The sequence below is a fragment of the Chelmon rostratus genome, chromosome 11 (genome assembly GCF_017976325.1).
Source record: "Chelmon rostratus isolate fCheRos1 chromosome 11, fCheRos1.pri, whole genome shotgun sequence".
NCBI classification, from domain to species: domain Eukaryota; kingdom Metazoa; phylum Chordata; class Actinopteri; order Chaetodontiformes; family Chaetodontidae; genus Chelmon; species Chelmon rostratus.
This window is the reverse complement of record NC_055668.1, coordinates 17,511,146-17,533,716: the sequence shown is the minus strand read 5'-3', so window position 1 is coordinate 17,533,716 and position 22,571 is coordinate 17,511,146. Positions and strand designations below refer to the sequence as shown.

The following is a 22,571-nucleotide window of genomic DNA, read 5'->3' as shown; positions in this document are numbered from 1 at the left end:
AGGGGTGCCTGCTAAGATTATCAGTGTTACTTCAAGGTGAACACATGACGACAACATTCAGTGGTTCACACACACACACACACAAGAGCGACAACGATGCTTTGGATTAGTGAAAAAGTTAAAAAAATCACAATCTTGAGTCTCAGTGACAGAGCGATTATGGACATACACTCACAGTTATTTGTAAACAAAATATACACATACGTACTGTACCTTTGACTCTAAATCTACAGAGGAAATCTTTTCTGTTTTGGTTATAGTCATTAATTTTCAGTCTTATTTCATTGGTGTTTTTTTATATAGTCCATTTCATTCATCTACGTATATTTACAGAACTTATCTATTCATATTTTCCTTATTTTTTTGAGAGCAGTGGGTTCAAAACTAAAAGGATTATCTAACAAACATGTCGCTAACTTTACAACGCTCCTCAAAGTGCTAGATTGTGATGGGGGAAAGTGCGTGAGTCCCGCCAGCTCGACAGCCCTCCTCTACCAGCGCGAAGACCGTCATCTCACTGTAATATGTATTCACACGTCAAGCCATGCTGACTGAGCAAGCACACGTCAAAACCTTTCACTTACAATCTTCAAAGCATGAAGCCAGCATGGCGATGCACATGCTGGCTGCGTAACAAAGCGAAGCAAAGCGGACTGTGGAGTCCTCATTAAAGCTACAGACAGCAGTGTGGTACGTGGTCTGAGGACAGTAGCTCTCAATCAGCTGCTTGGCAAGAAATGTGCCACTGGAAGAAGTCAACAGGTTTTCCTAAAAACAGACAGACAGTATATCCACAGGTCTTATTACTTGGAAATGTTCTCATAAACGGTAACTTTCTAATTATAAAATCATGTTGTTTTTTTTTCGGCAAATAATTTCACAGCTAACTGGTGTCAGTTTACTTCTCCTCATGGGATTTGGGCACAAATTGAGAAAACAAGTCACGGCTCCAAAGCCTTTCATCTACATTAAGATTTGTTGCAACACTTGGTCTTCGGGGACGCCTTATAAGGCACCAGTGAGTCGGTTTTTACTTCCTGGACTTCAGTCTTGCCAAGCAATATTATCCAAACTCCTGCTCACTAGCCAAGACTCTACTTGTTGCTTAGCAACTCTGGCTTACTGAAGGACATTTTGCACTGCAAGGCCACAGTACAGTTAACTACATGAGTAATAAAAAAGTCAAATTATGAGAGTTTTTCTGCTATTAAAAGTGTGGTTAAATAGGCTGCAGATACACTAGTTTGCAGATCACACCATGAGCCACGTGAGCCTACATGAGCACATTTTCTTGCAAAATCGGAGCAGTTGGGTCATTCCACGAGAGAAATTTATGGACTTGTGTTTTTGTCTGTGCTCTTCTCACCAAACCGGTGAGGATTTAGCATTATTTGAATTCAAATCTGACGACAGGTGTGGGGCTGCTACTTTATGCTGTCGATCAAATCTGATCAAAACACACCCACATAGCCATGATGAAGCAGATAAAATGAGTTTTTCGAGCTCAAACCTAAGAACTTTTTGCCTTTTCACTCATTACTGCTGTTTTCAGGGGCTGTACAACACCTTTAAAATTTTTTCTGGGCTGTTTTGGAGTGGGAGGCTGAGAATTGGTGCCACGCTGCTGGGTGTATCTTCATGTCACCTGACAGTCTTCCTTTAGCGAGCAACGCACTCAGCAACACGACACATCTGGGTCACAATAGCCGTACATTTACATCCTCGGGCTCAACGTCGCGCACACAAACGGCAGTTCCACTTGCTAAATACTTACATACACACACACACACACACAAAAAAAAAACGCTTCAAAACCCACCTGGAGCAGAAATCATTTTCACACTGAACAAGAGAACATCACAATCCAGATTCTTTATGCATGCAGCGTGTGAACACACCGTAGTCCTGGTTTACTAAGCTTTTGTTGCAGGGTCACAGGTGTCTTTGCAGAGTGTAAATATGGAGCTACATGTAGCCTCTCAGCCTGACGGGCACACGTTTGAACAGTCACACGGGAGACCCAGGCTCATATCAATGATTTAACTCTTTCTCGAGAGTTAAAACTTGAAGCTGACATCATTTACGGGTGAATTCGTCCTGGTTTCATGGTTCCCGCCTGCATCTCTGCTTGTGAAATAGCTCCTGCTGGCACATCCTTAGTAAATCTGCGTTTAAAGTTACAGTGGAGGGATGCGAACTGTCCCATGGCTCATGATTCTCTACTGTGTGGTGTGCAGTCGTGTGTGAATGACTATTTACAGTAGCACAGAAAACAACTAGAGGAAGAGAGACACAGGCTTGGCACTGCTTCAGTATCATCACATAGACACAGACTGCACAGTCTGTACAGCCGTAATGAGGAGTGTGAATGTACGTGTGGGGATTGTGTTTGTGTGTGCGTGTGTGTGTGTGTGTGGTAGTCGTGCGCTCCTGCTGTCCTCCTCCTCCTCCTCACTGCGTGGGGGAGCAGTCGTCTAAATCCAGCAGCTCTTTGACCAGTCTTTCTCCGAACTGCGCTCGGCTGTAGCGTTTAACCGTGTAGGCGTCAGACATCTTGTAGAGGATGTACGCGTTGTTGATGGCGATGCTGATGCTCAACCAGAACACCTGCTGCCAGGTCTTGTTGGGCTTGTGGAAGATAAAGTACCTGTGGGAAGAAAAACAGCTCCTTACTCCAGGGTTTCTATTCATAGACTTTCTATTAAATTAATGTATGGCGTTACCACTCCACTATAAATAATATGCCTTAAAGTGAGACTAAAGTGAGCAGTTTTCTCAACTAATTGATTAATCAGCTAATCATTTAAGTCTGAATGGTGAAGAAATGAACAAAAGGAGGGAACTGTGCCCAAAAGCTGTGGTTCAAAAACATTAGTCACCATTAGCCAGTGCTCATTCCAGACCAAGTGAGGACGTATCTGCAAAACCTGAGGGTGTAATTCTTTTTTCAAACAATACACAGTCTTTGTCTAAGGGCAGAATGTGTCATGTGATGTGTAAAATTCAGGTTTCTAGTCGCCATGACTCCACCACAAGACATGAAAAAGTTGGTACATACTTGCTGTACTTGTCATCATATTTGCAGATGTAGCTCAGGTGCGCCGCAAAGGCCTCAACGGCTAGGGGACACGGGATCTCCCCACTTTTCCTCTTAATGATCATACCTGCCACAAACACACAGACCACAGACTGAGAGTGAGAGACAAGCACCCCCCCATGACGGGACTTGTTTTCTCCGGGCTCTGTGGCCAACAACAAAAGAGACAATGGGGAGGAAAAGGAGTGCTCCTTTACGCGAGGGAGGCTGCCCAGATGCGGCTCGTGACTATTTTTGTTTTTAGCTGGTCTCTTCGTTCTTTGGTCCCCAGAGGGCTGCGCCGTTTAATGGTCCTTTAATGGTCAAAGCAGTGTTTAACGCTCGTCGCAGCAGGAGGTGTAACTAATGACATTAACAGTGGCAAGATTCCCTTTATGTCGCGGCGAGCAGTGACAATGAGCCAGCATGCACAATGTCCTGGTCCTCACGCTGGTCCATGTGGATGGAATGCAGCCGTTAAGTTATTAGCTCCACGTGTGTCAGTAATAACATTTCCTACGTGAGGGGTTGAATGCTCCACTTTCTGCACTGTTTTTGCTTCAGATTTTTAACCAAAAAAAATCCTCCTCAAATTGCTCCATAACAGTCTGCCACTTACTGAGTACATTTGAGACCAGAAATGCATCATGCACCATGGGTGAAGCCCACTTCACGATCACTAATCCCCATATGCTTTGTTTAATATGTCCTAATAACAAAAACATGCTCATGCTCGTGCTCGTTTTTTATGCAGAGTGAAAAACACTTGCACACACACACCTACTCACTCTACAGGGGAAGCAAAATCAATACTGGATAGTATTTTTTTAACTGATCTGGGGCTTCGCTTCCACACACCTCATTCAAAGAGCTCAAACACACTGCAGCCCTTAAACAAAACGGTTTGATCGAGTGGATTACACTATAAGAGGAGCAGAATATCACGATCCTGTCGCCTCCTGGAAATGGATTATCATGGATTACAAGCCCTCATTGATTTTCTCTGACATGAATGCTTAAAGATGGTAACTTGCATCCAGAAACGACAGCACAGTTTATCTTATTTTCACTGAAAAACTCTCAGGTTAATGGCTCGTCAAATAAAATGGCCCACTTGCAGTTTCCTACAACTAAAAATCTCCCGTCTGTACTAAAAATCTTACAATATTTATAATCCAAAAACTTGTGGAGTTTTAGTTCTGGGTGTGCCGGAGCAACGTGTACCTTGTTTTGTTGGTGAATAACTGTTGGTGAGGAACCTGAAGTGTCCCTTGTTGTACCAGCTGATGAGCGACATGCTGCCTTTCATCATTACTCGTGATTGGCCGCGCTGCGCTGGCGTGGAGCCGCAGACCAGCATGTTCTGTGGTAAACCCGTGCAGTCGCTCTTCCTGGTGCTCAGCAGACCACAGCAGTAGATATCTGAGGAAGCACAAACACAAAGACACGTTAACATTTTCAGAAATAACTCTGCAACCGAGGGACATTCTGCAAGGATAGACACAGGCGTGAGGAATATACTGTAGAGGGGCTTCTCTACGACAATTAGAAAACCAGATGGTACAAAGTATTTTGATAATTGGTTAATCATTCAATGCATTCCTGAATTAAAAAGTTGCAAAGAATTTCTGGTTGCAGCCTCTCAATTTTCTTCAATTTCACATATTTTTTCTGTTTTGCACTGTTGGCTGGACAAAAAAAAATACATTTACATATGTCAATTTGGGCATTTATCCATTGAGGAAAATAACCACCAGATTTACTGAAATACAGGAAATAAAGATATGCATTTATCTTGTTTATCTAGAGCTGAAATTATTACTTGATTAATCAATTAGTTGATCTGTATTTACTTATGTCACTTGTTTAATTGTCAAGGTGATTTTTTTAAGCAAAAATGCCAAAAATTCTCTGGCTCCAGCTTCTCAGATGTGAGTATTCGTTGCTAAGACTTTGGGAGTTTCAGACTGTTGATTGGACAGCTATGACATGACCTTGGGCTTCAGGAAAAAATAAGTTGCAGCCCTACTTTCAGCTGCGCCTGCAGTGACGTGCATTTATTGTGATTTTCATGCATTCTGCTTTCTGATGTGGCCTCACAGAGCAAACCGCTGCAGGCTGCTGCATCACTTCCTCTCCACCTTTCTGCTTTTTCTGTCTTTTCATCCATTTCATTTCTTTATTTCTTACACAGACGAGCAGCAGCTTAACAATCATTCTCAATTTGAACAATGATTTCTATCTGTATTGTACACACTCGTGTGTGTGTGTGTGTGTGTGTGTCCACAGTAAGTGCTGAGAGTAGCACAAGGTAATTAACTCTGTTAATTAGTCCAGCATGATAAATCTGAGAGAAAATTTTGGACAATGCCTTAACAAGCTCAAAACAGATTTGTTTTTCTAGTTGAATGCCTTGTGGTAGCTTCGTCCAATTAGTACGACAAAATATTGATTATATCTCTGGACTTGTTTTTCTTTGCTTGGCATACAGCAGCTCAGCTCGCTTGAGTTTAAATTTGCTCCTCTCTCATTGTTTAGCGAAAAAGCGTTTGTGAGAATGTAAAAACTTTTCAAGTTGTGCTGATGATATCGTCAAAGAGGTCTGATCTGCTTGGCTGAAAATTTGTTCCCTGCTCTCACTGATTCACTCATTTTTAGCCCTTTGAGGGCTTCATGAGATTGTCCCACATCTGCAATTATTATCGCGAAAGACGAAAAACAGGTCAGAGAAGAGAATCCAAATGTGACTCGGTCTACCAAAATAGGATTATGGTTTCATAATGAAAAGATGCCTTTGGTATAATGAGCAGGGAAATCAGAGCTCCGTGGAAAACTGTTGGATTATCAGCATAAAATATCACAGCTTGTTCCAAATTAAGTGGAAGAATCTTTTGCAACACGTTCTGATAAAATATGAAATACTGAGAATTTGGGGTGTTTGCAACAGTGAGACAAAAAAAACAAACATGTTTGGATGCAGAATTCAGAGAGAAAATTGTCAGATGTTGAGTGGTGTTTTACTCAAGTGTCCACCACAGTGTCCACTTCACCTATTGATTTCTTCAGCCGTGACAGGGCTAAGCACTCCCTGCAGAGTCCTCCATGATTTATTGTGCAACAGTCTATTGAAGTGCAATGCTGAAGCGTGGGGCTTTTGTGGTCCGTGTTTGTTGAACAGCAACAACAACCCATCTGTCTTAACAAGCCACCTAGTGTGAGATTTTGTAGTCAAGATGCATTTTAATTAAAGGAATTTTAAGGATGCAATTCTGCTTCTTTTGTTGTGAGCGTGAATATTTGGAAACCTGACTGAATGCAGGCAGCTTTGTGCATTAGTATACATATTACACCTGAGCTCCTGGCTGAGAAAACAGGCAAGCTGGATGTTACTACATGTCACACAAATACAAGTGCAGTCTATCAGCCTGTGCCGACAGACGCGCATTTGTGCTTTCGCGCATTCCCATGTGGCTAAAGATGTTTCACTTGGGGTGTAAGGACAAATGAAGATAAGGAAATGAATCACTCCGTCGTGCCGCAAAGCCTCACTCGAAGGTGAAATGCGACAGACAGGCTTCCTCTGCGCTGCGAAGCCCGGGGACGCTATCATCACACCGTGATGAAAAATAAATAAACAAATGAAAAATGCAAAAATGGAGGGAGACGAGAGATGAGTAGAGAGATTACAATCTGCACATCAAAGCAGAAAACGAGGACACGAGATGACAGAGGAGGAGGCTGGCTGGCAGACAGAAAGAGAAAAGGTGTATTATTAGGGCAGCGCTGTCGAGACGGACCAATGGATACAAATATCTGCTGTTGCCACTTGTCTGTGCACCTTGTTTGCTGAATTCAGAGAAGAGGCTGAGGCTCGTGATGGACGGCCCGGTGAAGATGATAGTGTTCTTGCCAGAGATGTTCTGGCAGAGCTGCTTGGCCACGAGGCTGTGGAGCTGAGGCTTGTTCTTCAAGGTGGCCAGACCGTCTGTACCCTGGCCCTCCTTCAGATGGACTGAGATCTGCAGAGTGGGAGGAAAAGGACATGTCCATAAAACAGATATAGCACTCACAAGCTTTACTTCAGTTTTCAGTACCATTTTATTGTCTTCTATGGCAAAAAAAATCTTGCAGCTATTGTATAAGTCTAAACCCTGCAATGTTCATTTAACAAAATTGGGAGATAGAACAAACGTGTTTATGATTTTGCTTTCCTTAAAGACTCATGAATGCCGAGATTTCATTGCAACATGACGATTAGACTAAATATCTGTGTTATGTCTCGTCGGGTCTGTTGAGGTGTTGTTCACTGCTGTCTGGTCTGTGTCTCGCACTTCCTGTTTTATTGTGAAAACTCTCCTCTCGTTTCATGCCCTTGACTTCCTGGTGTTTCCCGCCCCGCCCTGATTGTCTCCACCTGTTCCTTGTTACTCGTGTATATATTGTCTGTGTTTCCCTTGTCTTGTGCCTACCCTGTGTTACACATCAGTCCAGTGGTTTGTCCCAGTGAACCTTGCCTAGTGAGTAGAGTCTTTTGTTTGTGAGAATATCCTTAGTGGTTTTTGTTGTACTTTGCATTTTTGAGCATTCTTAGTTTCTACCTTTTGTTTGCCTTTTGTTTTGAGAGAAGTGTCTGAGTCGTGCATTTGAGTCCAGAACCTTGAGCTTTGGCCAGCGTCATAATCTGATGGCTAATAGGAAAGGTGTTAACAAACTGGTGTACTTCCCATTCATGTCACTCTATGGGTCGTGCTAACTTTGCACTTGCAACCTCCATGGAAGAGATTTGGGGAAATGAGGACTCAGCCTGCAAGCAGACCCGGATGTAAAATCCCTGTAAAAGCCAAAATGGTCATTTCACAGGGGGGTCTACTTTCTGTGCTTCTTTCTCAAACAGAACTGTTTCAAATGATTCACATAAAAATTATGTTTACTTGGAAAGCTGTAGGAGGCTCACAAAGCTTCTGCTGATTCACTCTATGTTGTTTCTATAGAGTCACAATGGCCACATTTACAGATATAGCAGGTTGAGATACACCAGAATTTCCTTTGTGGCACTGACCATGAACTGCAGGTCCGGATGGGGACCTGTGATGCGTGTCATTCCCCCCAACTTCTCCCCTCATTTCCAGTAATCTCTGTGGTCATGGTCTTGTAAACGTTTGTAAAATACACTTAAGCCTGTGCAAGAATAACGCCCATAAAGTGTCTAAAATAGTCTCTGGAGAACATGAATGTGCTTATAAATTTCATGGTAATCTGCCAAATAAATTTTGATATTTCAAGTTTGGCCCCGACTTTTCAAAACTCCCCAAAATATCAATAATCTCCAAATTTTTAGGGGATGACAGAAATGTTATGAGCGCAGACTGGGGGCCGTGTTGCTCTGGATCAGGGTGGACTGTGCTGTGCTTCTTAGCTGATCTCACGGGTACATGATGCCCTTGAAGATGCAGGTCTCAAAAGGAACACGAGGAAGAGCTTGTCCTCTAAAGAACGCCGTTATCAAATGTAGAAATGTCCACTCACAAACAGCTCAGCGTCGTTCTTCACTTACATTTCTGTGCTGTTCACGAGCTGAACAGCATCATCCTGATTAGCCAGGATCTACGTCAAGCCTTTAGCTATTACACTAAGTGGTCAGTCCATGGCTGTGTGTGTGTGTGTGTGTGTCCCTGTGTGGTGCACTGGCTAATGGAATCTCATTGATTCACTCCATTAACTCGTTTTATTTCTCAGATTTTTTTTCTCTCCCTCGACACAATTAATTTGGAGAGAGAGACGAGATCTCAGTGCAGGCACATCAGCCTACAGCGGACTTGTAAAGACTGAGTGACTGCCAAATGGCCACAGTCAGTATGAGCGATAATGCTTATTTGTTAAATGGATGGGGTAATGGAATAAGGCTTTAAATGACAGAGTGTGATGCTTCTAACTCGTTTTAGAAGGGAGATTTGGGATGACGGGCAAAATGATGAATAGTTAGATTTATCAGTTATTTTATTTAATGTAAACCGAAAAGAAACGAAATAAGCAAATTAAAATTCTGATCGTGGTTGGTCCTCTTTCCACTAATGTAATTCTGGACCGCATCCAGGCTAAAGAAGGAAACACTCTGCCTGCAGTGGAGTCTCATGCCTGAGATCCATCTATTTATGGGTTCGGTGCAGTGAAAAGCCCTTTCCTCCATTCAGTGACCAGACTTCTCCTTTAAGGCACCGACCATGAACTGCAGTGACCCCAGTTTGAGTCCAGACGGGGATCTTTGATGCACTCTCTCTCTCCCTCCCCTCATGATGCTCTCATAAAGGCATACAATGCCCCTACAATTACTGTAAAACATTAATTAATGTCATTAAAAGCATAGCTGGAAGTGATCTTTCAATGGCCAGAATGAGCGGAGGGGACAATTACAGCGAGTAAAAACCTGTTGCCATGTTCATACGGGCACCAGAATATTGTTTTAAAAAAAAAAAAAAAAATTGTGAACCTATCCCATAGTCCTTCTGAAACAGTGGCGTCTCTGGGCAACAGGGACTGGAAGGCAGCTGCAAAGAAATGTTAATGCTGACTTTTTTCATTGCTGTGAGCACCTCAAACATCCATTGTATTGGGAAATGGGGTAAAGGTGGAAAACAGTGTAGCTGCATAGATAGATGCCACTGGAGGTAAATGTATTAAGTCAATGAAGGTCCTCTTCAGTACAGCAGTGCAAACGTTTGTGTGTGTGTGTGTGTGTGTGTGTGTGTGTGTGTGTGTGTGTGCGCAGGTGACTGGATGGAAATCCTACACAATGTTTATGCAACAATATAAAAAAATGACTTTGACAAGCTGCATTCTGGTGTGCTCTCACTCCCAGTTTGACTCAGCGTCCTGAACCACAAACACTGGGTAGATGTGGTTCAGAGTTTGCCTCGACCGCTTTTCACTAATTAAACAATACAAAACAAAGCATCCTGCAGTTGCGGTTTCTAATGTTTTCTCCTCCGTCCTCTGTAATGGTCAGAGTCGGAGAGGTCCGTCAGCTCCCCTGAAGTGCCGGGCCCCAGTTAAATGCTGGTGTTACATAAGCAAATGACGAAGGTGTGGAAGGTTGCAGCGAGGGCAAGGTTGTTAGCGAGCAGAGCGGGTCTGCCTGAGATGTGACGGCACAGATCTAAACCCGAGCCGGCAGCTACTCCGCTCTGAAACAACATCAAAAGAAAAACCTGACAATCAATGTTTCTGCCCAGCAGGTATTCTGTCATTTAAAGATGAGTCTGATCACAGCATTTTCTGCATGTAAAGTCGGAAAATGTTCACAGAGAATTTATGAAAAGTGATTGTACTCTCTGCAGCACTGGCAAGTAATTGGCTGATTTCAAAATGAACATCGACAACCTGAGAATGAGATTTTTGGAAGTTTGTTGAACATCAAACTTTCACAAAAGTCTTTCTGACTTAAGGCGGACTGAAGGCTTTTTCTTGCATTTTTGATGAAAAATATTAGATTTCTGCCACGAAGTTTGAAAGCAGCAGATTAAAATACCCTCAAAGCAAACAAATAAACTTGTGCTCTTTCTCTCTCATCTCGTTGTTCTCTGACCTAAAACTACTGTGATTTCTGATTGCTGCAGATTGATGATCCCACACACACACACATACACACGCACACACTAAGTGTTGCGTGCTGCTACCTGACAGATGAACCCGGTGGAGGTGCACTGTCGAACCCAGAGGCTGAACTTCCTCTTCTTCCTCTTCCTCAGCTCCCTTTCCGTACAGGTGGTGATGAACACTGGATCCTCGTCTATTAAGGGCTCATGAAGAACCTAGAAATACACAAGAGATGTTACCGCACAGCTCGTCTTAGTGGATTCTTATATAACCGCGTCACAAGTACACAATGTGTTACTGGAAAAATAGCCGGCCTTAACAAGGGAGAAAACAAAGGATCTTCATGTGAGGGATAGGAGTGAGGCTGCGTATTATGTAACATGAGAGCAAAGAGTTAGAGAGAGAAGGAAGCCAATCGAAGATCCTCACAAGTGTTGTATGTGTTGTGAGTGTGATACTGTAGAGAGAAAAAAAACACTGTTCTCAGCAGAGGCACGCTCTCAACTGTGCAGCTGTCTGCAAAACCCTACGCAAAAATAACTTCTCCCTCGTCACTTTCACTTCTTCTACAGTCTCAGTTTTTGCTTTGTCCTTCACTGCTGCATGTATAGGTTATCCCCTTCTTTCCCTCCGTCTGTCTGTCTGTCTGTCTGCATCTCTCTCTGCAACCACTGGAAAACAAAATGAACAAAGTAAAGACAGATCTGTGCTTCACGAAAAATAAACAAAATGAAAAATACATCTAAAACAACACACAAGGCGTGACTGTGAGAAGCCAAAACAGAGAAAAGTGGTGTTTAATTCTGCCCGATCGGAAAGTCATCGGGCATAAAGGCTTTGTGGCAAAGAAGTTGTCATAAAAACAGTGGTCCTGCTGTCTGCTGAGCAAGTTTATTAAAATTTGAATATGATCGAAAAGAAATACATAAAAGTTTCAGGTTATCTTCACACTTTCATGATTGTCCTCCTTTAAAACAAGCACTTCAGATTAAAGCTGAAGTGATTTGTCGATTAATCAACTAGGTGAACAATTTTTAGAATTGAGTCATTCTAAGTCAATTTTTTTAAGCAAAAATGTACTTTTCAAATTAAAAAAAAAACTGCTTTCATTTGTTTCCCATGATGCCAAACCGAGTGTCTTTAGAGGTCACTTGCTGGTCAGGAGGCATCAAACAGGGCTTAATGTGGACATGCCACTCTAACCATCAAATGTATGACCATCATGCAAGAAATAAAGTATATTTCAACACTACTGTGCTGTGCCTTCTTCCTCTTGTATGTTTTTTTTTTCCTGGTCTCTAAATAGTTGTAATGGGTCAGATCAGACGCTGCGGATGAATTTCCCAATGGGGATTAAAGAAAGTATTAAAAACTGGCACATATTCACATATCCAAACACGCACAACCAGAGGCATTAACAGAGCACAAATATTTTCTAACCCTTTCTTTCTTGGACAATGAACAATGCACCTAAAACCTGGCCAAATATTTCCCAGAGATGCTTTCAACCACGCAAACAAATATTTGCATTTCAAATTTCTCTCGGCTCTCGCTTCCTCCGGTGTCTTCCCCGCCTCCTCCTCCTGCTCCATCCTGATTTGACTAAAACTAAAATGAGCGGCGACCAACGGCTCCCTCCCGCTCCAGGACAGAGAGCAACAAGTAATTTCCAAGTCAAGTATGAGGGTTATGGATTAAACAGGTGGAAAATTAACAAGGCTATCTATCCTTGGGATGGATGACATCACCCAAACCACAATGGCCTTTTTAAGACATATTTCATCCTGCAGCTGCCACATTAGCACAGCTCCTGCAGCACGCGTCTCTCCGAACAGCTGAAAACAAGGTGGTCACATTTGCAGACGGATGCTTCGAGTAAATCATTTGCATGGGCTCACTTATCCTGTACTGAACAGAGGGAGGAAGAAAATCCATCCGTCCGCTCACCTGCTGTCTCGCAGTGGATGCTCGGTGACAACTGCGACAAATGCTCTCAACGATTTAACACTTGCAAATCAATACAAAGCAGCGTCGACGAATCACGGTAGTGACTGCAAAGCTGCGAGACTGACACAGAGAATGTGTCAGAATCGCTGAGCTGACATAACATGCTAATAATCCGCTCTGATTTGATTCACGCGTTAGCGTTCATAATCGCACGCACGCCTCATGTTGGATGATACCGTTGGCAGATAAATCCAGGTCATACAGACTCACACGTAGACAAATATCCTGTGTTTGAACAAGCATTTTGTATGACCCCGTTCCCTCCCTTTGTTCATTTCTTCACAATTAAAGATACAGCTGAAATGATTTGTTGATTAACTGACCAGCAGAAAATTAATCAGCCACTAGTTTGATAACTAAAATGGCCACTTTTTAAAGCAAAAATGCCCAAAATTGTGAATATTTGCTTGATTTCTTCCATGATGTCAAACTTAATATTGTAGGTTTTGGATTGTTGGTGCAAAATGTGTGAACGTTTTGAAAATCTTGTGGCCACTTTTCACCTGATGGCGACAGATTTATTGATAATGAAAGCAATCGTTAGTTGCAGCCTAAACTCAAACCAGTACACCACCTTCTTTCCTTCCCTCTGCGTCAGTCATTAAATGGGTAGATTACTTTCCGCTGTCTGTGGAGCAACAGTTTCAGCCTGAGCCACTCTCACTATCTGGGCCCACTCTCTGCCCCTGGCACAGAAACGAACAGATAAAACAAACTGGCCTAGATACACACAAACCCCGTCACTGTGAATGACACACACACACACACAGTGTCTGAAAGCCGGGCTGCCCTCAATGTTAGAATTTCGTCATTTTTAGATCCGAGAGCACTAACGTGAAACCGTAATTCACCACACCCTTTCTAACTGCACAATGAAACGTACTCACCAACATTCACATTGAAGTTGTTTCGACGGGGGAATTGCATGGCTGAACGAGACGTGGATGTGATGTGAGGAAGGGGTTGCTGTTAAGAGCATTTATTCCCTAAATGCATCGCAGCACTGACATCATCCTTCACAATCAAGGTGATGTTACAGCACTCTTACTGCAGGAAGACCAAAAGCAATTTAATCAACGACTTCCCAGAAATTCATTAATTTTTAAGAGCTCGACTATGGCCGCAGGGGTGGCACCAGATCCCGTTGGAATATGATTAGCCACCCCTGGTGCCCTCCTCCTAACCACACTCTGAATATGCATATGATTTTATAGCCGAAGGTGAAAAGCCCCAAAATGACGTTAAAGCAGCACTTTGTCCTCTGATAACAAACCAAACGGTTTGAATTGAAATGCTGTTTCTGTGCTACTTTTATGGAAACCATTTTCACGAGTCAGCAAAAATAAAACATGGAAGAATATCAGGAGCAAACGATAAACAAGGCTGAGCAAAATTTCCTTCCATTGTTCTCTTTGCTGTCACATACAGACGATACAGTGATCAAGTTGGACGAGAGCTCAGATGAGCATTGGATTTAATGGATTCTGCTTCAGACGTGTTGTTTATTCATTCCTTCTTTAAAATCTGCTGCGCTGCTGTTCATCTAAAGAGTGAAGCAGGAGTTGAATGAACTCCAGCCCACCCAAAATAGAGTGGCGAGGCTGGCGCTCCACTGCCCCAGTTGCATAAATGTAGATCTAATGCATACAGTGTAAGTCTGTTAAAAAGGAGTGCTTCACCGAAATACTTGATGTGTAAACGGTTTTCGACCAGAGGCTCCTGGTGGGATAGATTTAGTTGGTTAATTCAAGAGCAAATAACTAGCTTAGCTACTGCATGAAAAGTGTGTATACAGTATATAAATGCACCTTATAGAGTAACAGTGCCTATACTGCTGACCAGATAACAGATAACAACAACAAATCACGTATATTTAAATCTAAAAAGCTTCTGAAATTTTGTCTGCTGTTTGCCAACTGATGTCAGCTGTGCTTTTAAATCTTGTTGCTCTGGGTGTCAGCTAATAAAAAAGCATCATGCTCAAAACATAAACACCCCTGACGTTGCAGCTAGTTTGGCAACCTTTGTAAGTAAGTGAAGCAGAATGTAGCACCTAGCTATCCAAAAATATATAAGATGCTTTAAGGAGACCTGGAGACCTGGAGCAAAGTGCACACACCTGTGTCTGAGAGGGTCTGAAGGTGCAGCTGAAGGACTGCTGCAGCGAGTCCAGGAAGGGCTGGATCTTGTACAGGCCCTGGTTGCTTCCCTGCGACGGCCGGAAAGCCACGATGTGGAAGTACTTGAGGATCTTCTCGAAGCGCGCCTGGCTCATCTTCAAGGCGATGCTCCGGTTGCTGAAGAAGCCCGAGCTCCAGATGCTGAGCACGGACTCACAGCGGTGCACGCTGGTGGAGGTGACAAAGCCCAGGAAGGCCTTTATCTCCTGGGCCGTGACGGGACGCCAGCCTTCGTCCGAGCCAAAGCGCTCCTGGAACTTCTTGGCATACATGTTAGTCTGGTTCACCATGTTCTGGATGCAGTTGTCTGGGACGAAGAGCTGGAAGAAGTCCAAGGCTGTGGCAGTGGCCGGCATCTTCTGAGCAGGGCCTGGAAGGAAAGGAAAAAGTGTGAAAAACAATGACAGGAGGAGGAAGACGGACAGATTGACAGCTAACTCACAGTCACTTCATCCCAGTTTTTAAACTCTGGAAGCAGGCCTTCAATTTGATTGACTTCACAGAAACAAAGATTTCTGTTTTGACACTGCAAGACACGATAAAATTGGATTTTGTTGAGCTGTCACTGTAACGGCTGTGTGGGATGCATACAAACTGTTTCTTGCTTACATAAACTCTATTGTTTCTCCCTATTATTAAGAAGAGAGGAAACAGTAACAGAGAGAACACATTAACTAAAATTGTCTTAAATTGTATTAAGGACATTCACACCGCTGCTTTTCCATGAATCAACCACTGCAGCTTTTGGTGTGAATGTCACAAGCCGAGGGCAGCGGTTAGACACTTTATGCAACATGACAGCCACCACACTGCCACCCTCGTGACGGCGTGCTGTTTCTATGCTTGCGGAAGTTTTCACTGTCTCGTTCATTTAGCGTTATGGCAGCCATTGAGTGAGAAACATGTTCTGATCTGATAGTCAAGACAGGAGGGAGCCATGAATGAAAGGTGTCTCTCAGTGAGGCATCTGCTGATGAGCGATGGCGGTGTTTAAACAGCAGAACTTCCAAAAAATGGATGTGCCTAAACCTGTGCGCCAAACACACATAGTATGCAGATGTAATATAACAAACCTGTTATCCTGTGTGCGCTTCTGGTACCTCAGGGGGTACTTCAGTTGTTTGGGGGTACAAAGAAAGATTGTCGAGTAGCTTAACTAAAATAAATATATAAATTACAAGTTGATTTCAAAAATAGACCTGAACACATTACACATATGCAATGGAATAACAATAAAATAGTTATCGTAAAGTAATTGGTTGTCTTAAGGTAATTACAATAGCTTAAAAGTAACTAATGTTAATTACAGTTAAAATACTTGAAGTTGAATCAAAATAATAAAGTGTTCAAATAGTTATCTTATAGTAACCTTAAAGTAGGTTAACTAACAGTCCAATGGCTATCTCAAAGAAATTCACTGTTTAAATAATTATCTTAATATAATTAACAGTTAAAAGAGTTATCTTAAAGGGGTAGGGCGGTCGGCTGTTTTTTTTGGGGGGGGGTTTCTGTCTTTCGTCCTTGTTGAGCTGGTCTTGCATACTTGGACAATAAAGCTGATTCAGATTCTGATTCAGATTCTTTTGCAGCTACTGAGGCTGAGTTTATATCTTTGACACACGATAGCAGGATAATATTATAGTGACGGTCAGCAGAAGGCGATTTGAGGGGAGATTCAATCCTTCTTGTTAGCAAAATGACCAAAATGCATCCCCCTTGTTAACCTGCCACCCCCCTCTATGCTTTAGAGGGGTTGTTAAGTTGAATATGTTAATCTAGTCTGCCTGACTCATTGATCCTTTGTTTGACTGAGATTTGTGCAAGTTAGACTCTGTGGTCCAGAAATATCACCAGCCTAATACTGTGCTACTACATACTCAATTCTGTACTATATTGTAGCCTGTGTACCTTATAGAGTGGAGTCACCTTCATGATACAAGTGAGAGACAGATCGCAGAGACACGCTGCAGTCATTTGCTAGTTTACTGAGGGTAAATTTACCTCCCATTTAAAAGTTCTCTGATTGTAAGCTTCGTGGTGCTGCTCTGAAGTCCCACAGTCAATACACAATGGCTTAATGTGTTTGCTCTAATTTGGAGATTTTCTCAAAGATTGTTGGATGCGTGAGAGGGAATCTGGACGTTGAGCAGAACAACTTCAGGCTCGATTGAACAGCACGATCTCATTATCTCTGAACAGTGCAGAACAAGGTTTTCACTCTCTCTCTATCCTTTTTCGCTGCAAGCAAAACAATGAAGGACGTTTGATTCGGCCTTTTAATGTTGAGCTACACGCAACGTAACGTACGAGGCTTTAACCTAAACTGCTGAAGCAACATGTGGAGGTGGACGAGGAGAGGAAAAAAGACCAAGTGGAGAACAAGCGCGCCCACAAAGCTGACGCTTGCGGCCAAGACAGCAGAAGGAGCTCGAAATCCGCTCATTTGCATTCCATTAGGCTTGAAAGCCGAATGTAAAATCCAGCCCGACTTCTCCGGAGCGAGCCACTCCTCGATAAAAACATCAGACATTCGGATGGAAGGCCCGCCGAGGCAAAAATGACTCACCTCAGCTCGTCTCGGGAGTCAGCCAAAGACACAAGCTGAGGAAGAGCTCATCATTTTTATGGATAATGGATATTGCTTCTGTGTCGCTGAGAACTTCCTCCATAGATTTTTCTTCTTGCATCCCTGCCAGCTGATCTTCAGTGCGGCCTACATCACTCTGATGAAACTGGATCAAACATTTACATGCAGTAATTCTTTCACGTGATTGATATCAGCTGGTTTGTCTACAAGGGAAGCTTTGAAATATGAATTTCCCACATTACTCATTACAAAACACCACCTACAATGCGCATACAGACAGATGTATAATCCCCCACGATTATCTGCTGTTGTAGTATTTCTATTGGCGAGGGACAAACACATGCCTGGTAGAGCTGTTATGGCTATGGATTTAAGAATGAGAGATTACCGTGTCTACGGGAGGATAAACCCTTTCATGAAGATGAAACATGCTCAGTTTTTCACAGACACTACACGAAGAGCACAAGATTCAGAGCCATTTACGTCTATTTTCTCAGACAAAGTGCAGCTGTGGCTGGGCAATATATTTAAATTAATACCACAATATCGATGAGAATAATTTTCTGATGCTAAATCACATATAAAATGATCGGTGTTCTACTTCTACGCATCACATCAAGCATAAAAAAAGACTTTCGCAACACATTTAGTTAGTTTTTCAATTATAGCTTGCTTGCAAGAATCACACAATGTGGTTATATCAGTCCAGATTTCTTTTGGATTGCGTATGCAGGACTGTGATGATTTCAGTGGGTCCATTTTCCACGAAAGAGCTCAACAAAACCTTGAAGTATTCTGGTGTACAGGCGATTGTACACTAGGCCTAGAAAAGAAGGCTTTTTTAAGTAGCGTTTATTCTGATTCCTCCAGTTGACAGGCTTTGTCAGTGATATGTGAATGTTGTATCAGACGATGAAAACCTGAAAATCAGATGGTGACAATTGGTTTCCTTTATTTTTGGATGTTTTGTAGAATTTTTAAAATGCATATGCAGGGATCTGGATCAGATTTATATGGTTCATTCATCCATAACATATCTCCAGTGAAAGTCAATAGACCAATATGAAAATAAGTTAGAATATTATGATTTTTTTCCTGTGTCACCATGTTAGGATTGTTGTTTCATTTCATTTCATCCTCTCCACATCCAGCTCCTGCCTTGGATTTGAACTGAAATCATGTCTTTTGTTTTTGTTTTCTCCTTTTTTGTTTTGTGAATGTATGGACAAGTTTGAGTTTTAAATAAAAGGCAGACGTGCATCTCTGCTTGTCAGTCAGCCAGGAAACAGACCTAATAGCAGCAGCCTTCTATATGCATAAATTCTTAAATGAGAATATGATCAAACGTGTCTGTGGAAGTGTATGTTCTTTTTCTAATGGCTCTGTAATGGTAAGAAACAACATGCAGACCGGACAGATAGGTCAGAAAAACATGGGTCAGGCAGATAAACTGACATATGGAGAGTACCAGTAATCTATCAGACATGCTCAGCAAAGTCAAAGAATAAATAGCGCTTTAATTCCCTCCAACATCATGACAAGGTGGTTACATAATCTGAGATGTGGATGTATGCTTCATAATCCTTGGCTCGGTCCTCTGCCACCTCTCTTGCACTGCAGGGGAAATACTCTCACGCTGAGATGACATGCCACCTATGAACCACGATGGGCAAACCGCAGTCTTGTGCGAGCTAAAAACTCAGCGTAGTTTCAAACTTCTGCTGCTTGTTCGAAACGGAGGAGACGTCGCTGGTGTGAATGTAAACAAACCCGAAACGCAAACCAGCTTGAAGGAGCTTGTGTGGGGTTGAGCCGATGCTTCATGACGGTAGCTGATGATTTATGTACGGGGTGCACGGTCTCCATGGAGGGGAGCTGTCACGTCAACACGGCGTCTGTGCCAGCACTGCCACTGCTCGACAGCGAGCCGCAGACAGACGGGAAGACAGACAGGCAGATAGACAGAGAAATCCAGACATGGTAAAAATATCGCTCATATTTCCACACATTGGCCGACTTAGTGGAAACCTCATCTAGTTTAAGCAGCTTCCCGTCCCATGCCATTAAACTCAGCACAGAATCATTTATGTAGATATGCTGACTTTAGGCCGATTACATCATGAGTGCGCTCTCGGCCACTTGAGGTCTGGAGTGTGATTGTGCTCCCTGGGAGTCCTGCACCATCCAGTCAGTTAATCATCCCAACCATGATGCAGGATGGCGGGACTACACCCACAACGGCTGCGCTTGTGCAAACAATCACTAACTGTATCACTGCAAACCGCTCCAGATTATAAAAAGCAGACAGACACACCTGCTGCCTTCTGAGCTTAAGTCAACAGAGCCGAAGCAGTCAAATAGAGCAGGACAGAGCAGGATCTGCACGACAGAACATCCTGTAACCTTTGCATCGCCAAAAAAGAAAGATTTTATAGTGGAGTACAGTTCAGATTATTTTGGATAAGTGAAATAGGCTCCACTCCCATATCTGGGCCCTGTCGCGCAACGCAGGATTACTGAAGTTAGCTGGATAAGTGGACTGAGCGGAAATCAAATCTGGAACACGGACAGACGTAAACAGAGCTGTGTGCGGTTTTGTTTGATGTCCTGCTAAGTAATCCTGCTGTCTGAGACAGCAGGCCAGTGCAACCACCTTCAATTTGAGCACCACAGAGCTCCGACAGCAGACACAGTCATTAAAAACTGAAGAATCATATCTGCTCTTTAATTTTGAATTCTGAAGCAGAGCAAATCCCCTTTTCATACAACCAGCGCAGTAGTTTGCTTCATTTCCAATGGTTTCCTGGCACCTTGCATATAGTCAATTTTGCGCTTTTGTACATTTGGATATTAGTGTGTGCTTCGTGCTTGTTTTGGATGCATGAGCAGACTGGGGCTTGGTGCATATCTGCTACAGCCATATGCTGGTTCACCTCCAAGGGTGCCTGAGTGTGACATGTAACAGCGGATTCAGGATGGCATTTCCACCAATCGCCTTTGCTTCTGCTGGAGGCAGGAGAGATGGGAGAGGAGGACAAAAAAATAAATAAATAAAGGAAGCCTGACAGAAGGAGCTGCACCATAAACCCAAACCCCACTCTCCGATGCATGCTGTACTCAGTGATATATGTGGATAAAAACTCAAACTCAATCAGAGCGTGGAAACAGTAGTGACTGTAGTTACATACTGCAACAAGCAGTTGGTTTTAAACAGTGTGAGAACAACCTGTGAGGTGTTGCTTTCGGGCATTTATCACAAAGACAGACTGAGGCGAAGAGGAAGACAGAGCAGTGAGGGTGCTGCTTAACTGTCACGATTCACACACACACGCACACACACAAGTCTCCTGTTTGCACACACACATTAGAGGAGCAAGTGTGCAACCAACATTTGGCTTTTGTCTCATGCTAATACAATTATGAGTCCTGTCAACTGGTGCAGGAGGACATTGGCCAGCATGTGTGCATGCGTTCTGTATGTAATATGTGTGTGGACATGTGTGTAGAGCCAGGAGAGACCACATGCTGTATCTCTAAATTAAACAGCATGTCTCCCAGCACTGCCCTGAAACATGAACACACACACACGACAGCATGTGTACTACAGCACCAAGGGGAGAAGTATCAAAGGCTAAGCGTTTGCCATTACCTTAATTCAGCAATTAACGATGCCCTATCATGCTTCACTCACTACACACGCGCACCCGCGCACAAGGAGGATGCACACACGCGCGCGCGCGCGCGCAAACGAAAATGAAACAAGCCTCCAGTTGTCCCAGAGCAATAGCCCTTTGTGTGCTGCTTTGGCACCACATAGAGAGCCACAGAAATGGCCTGCCTGACCTCAAATACACGAACGTGGACCACGCTGTTCCTGCCTGTCTCCATCCACTCCATCCGTCACCTCGCACCCACCCAATCATTCCCCGTTGCGCAAATGACCTTATTCATCTTGTCGTGCATCACGTCTCACCATATGTCTCTTTGTACGGCGGCACCGTGACATCCTGCAGAGTCTCCGTCCAGCCCTCCTCCTCCGCCTGACTACGGGACAGAGAGCCCGGGGGACCGGCTCCGCTGCTCCCGCCGCTGCCGCCTCCTGCTCCCCAGCTCTGCCCGCTCTCCTTATCGCTCCGTTTTTGGTGATGGTGGTGCTTCGGCTGCTCCTCCTCGCCTACCTCGGCTATGTAGTTGTCGGAGTCGGAGTCTCCGGAGGTGCTGTAGAAGGGATTGTCGCTGCTGTCGTCCCCGGACTCGCCGAACACGTCGTCGGATATCTGCAGGCTCTCGTACCGGGAGCGGGCCGCTTCCAGGAGAGACAGCGCCTTCCGCCCGCACTCCGCCATCTCTCTCTGTGGTGATGCTGCTCTGCTCCCCCCCTTGTCTCTTTCTTCCTCCCTCTTCCACTACGGCTTCAGCAGCGTGCAAGTAGTCACGATGTTTTCGCCTGTAATGAGGCGGCTACACCCTCCCCAATCTTCGGTGTGAATTATGATTCCCCCCCTGCCCTCCAGGCTCGGATGCGGAGCCCGGTGGTCGGACGCGTGTGGATCCGGGGAGAGCTGTCCGCCTCAAGGGTACTGAAATACTGTATATCCGCCCCCTTGCTCTGACTACAGCGCAGCGCACTGGGCATGGGCACAATTATCGATAGTTGTGGCACAGCATCCGGGTTGAGAGAGCAGTGATTTCTGCACACAGAGAGGAGAGAGAGAGAGTAGTGGCTGCCGCTGCATCACCTGACGCCAAAGCCCTACCCTGTCATCCAATTAGAAACGTTTTCTCATCCAAACCCAGAGAGGAGCGGCTGCCAGGAGCTGCTGGAGCTACAGTGTGGAAAAATCATGATGATCAATGATAATGTAAGATGCACAGATATAGAAAAGGACAGCATGGATAGAAGTAATGAATATCCAATTACTGGTGCCCTGACAACACGGAAGCCGCCCTGAAAAGCAACAAAATTACTGCAAAAGATAGAAGCTGTTTGATATCAAAAGATTCTGAGATGGAGTTTCAGTTGTCATGGAAATGCAAAAGGTTCAGTTTTTAGGACTATTTTTTAGACTCAGGTGATATGCCTTTATTAACTACATTTTCAAAGGTCGAGAATTCACTTTTAAGCCTT

At 43.7% G+C, this 22,571-nt stretch overlaps 1 protein-coding gene across 1 annotated transcript; it reads right to left on the bottom strand.

Moving 5' to 3' along the window:
* Nucleotides 1-2,395: 2,395 nt before the first annotated feature.
* On the bottom strand, nucleotides 2,396-21,957 carry pgbd5 (piggyBac transposable element derived 5). Its single transcript, XM_041948047.1, has 7 exons — nucleotides 21,417-21,957; nucleotides 14,796-15,226; nucleotides 10,750-10,884; nucleotides 6,915-7,095; nucleotides 4,301-4,498; nucleotides 3,059-3,164; nucleotides 2,396-2,647 (listed from the first exon to the last, which is right to left on the bottom strand). The coding sequence occupies exons 1-7, from the start codon at nucleotides 21,787-21,789 to the stop codon at nucleotides 2,452-2,454; spliced, it is 1,620 nt and encodes a 539-aa protein (XP_041803981.1). The 5' UTR covers nucleotides 21,790-21,957; the 3' UTR covers nucleotides 2,396-2,451.
* Between the last annotated feature and the right edge of the window lie 614 nt (nucleotides 21,958-22,571).

Excerpts from the sequence above, each read along its gene's own strand:
- pgbd5 (XM_041948047.1), bottom strand. The coding sequence starts at position 21,789 with ATGGCGGAGTGCGGGCGGAAGGCGCTGTCTCTCCTGGAAGCGGCCCGC. Across the intron at positions 15,227-21,416 it reads GCCGTACAAAGAGACATATG|GCCCTGCTCAGAAGATGCCG; the intron begins GTGAGACGTGAT and ends CTTTCCTTCCAG. Across the intron at positions 2,648-3,058 it reads TATGATGACAAGTACAGCAA|GTACTTTATCTTCCACAAGC; the intron begins GTATGTACCAAC and ends TTCTTCCCACAG.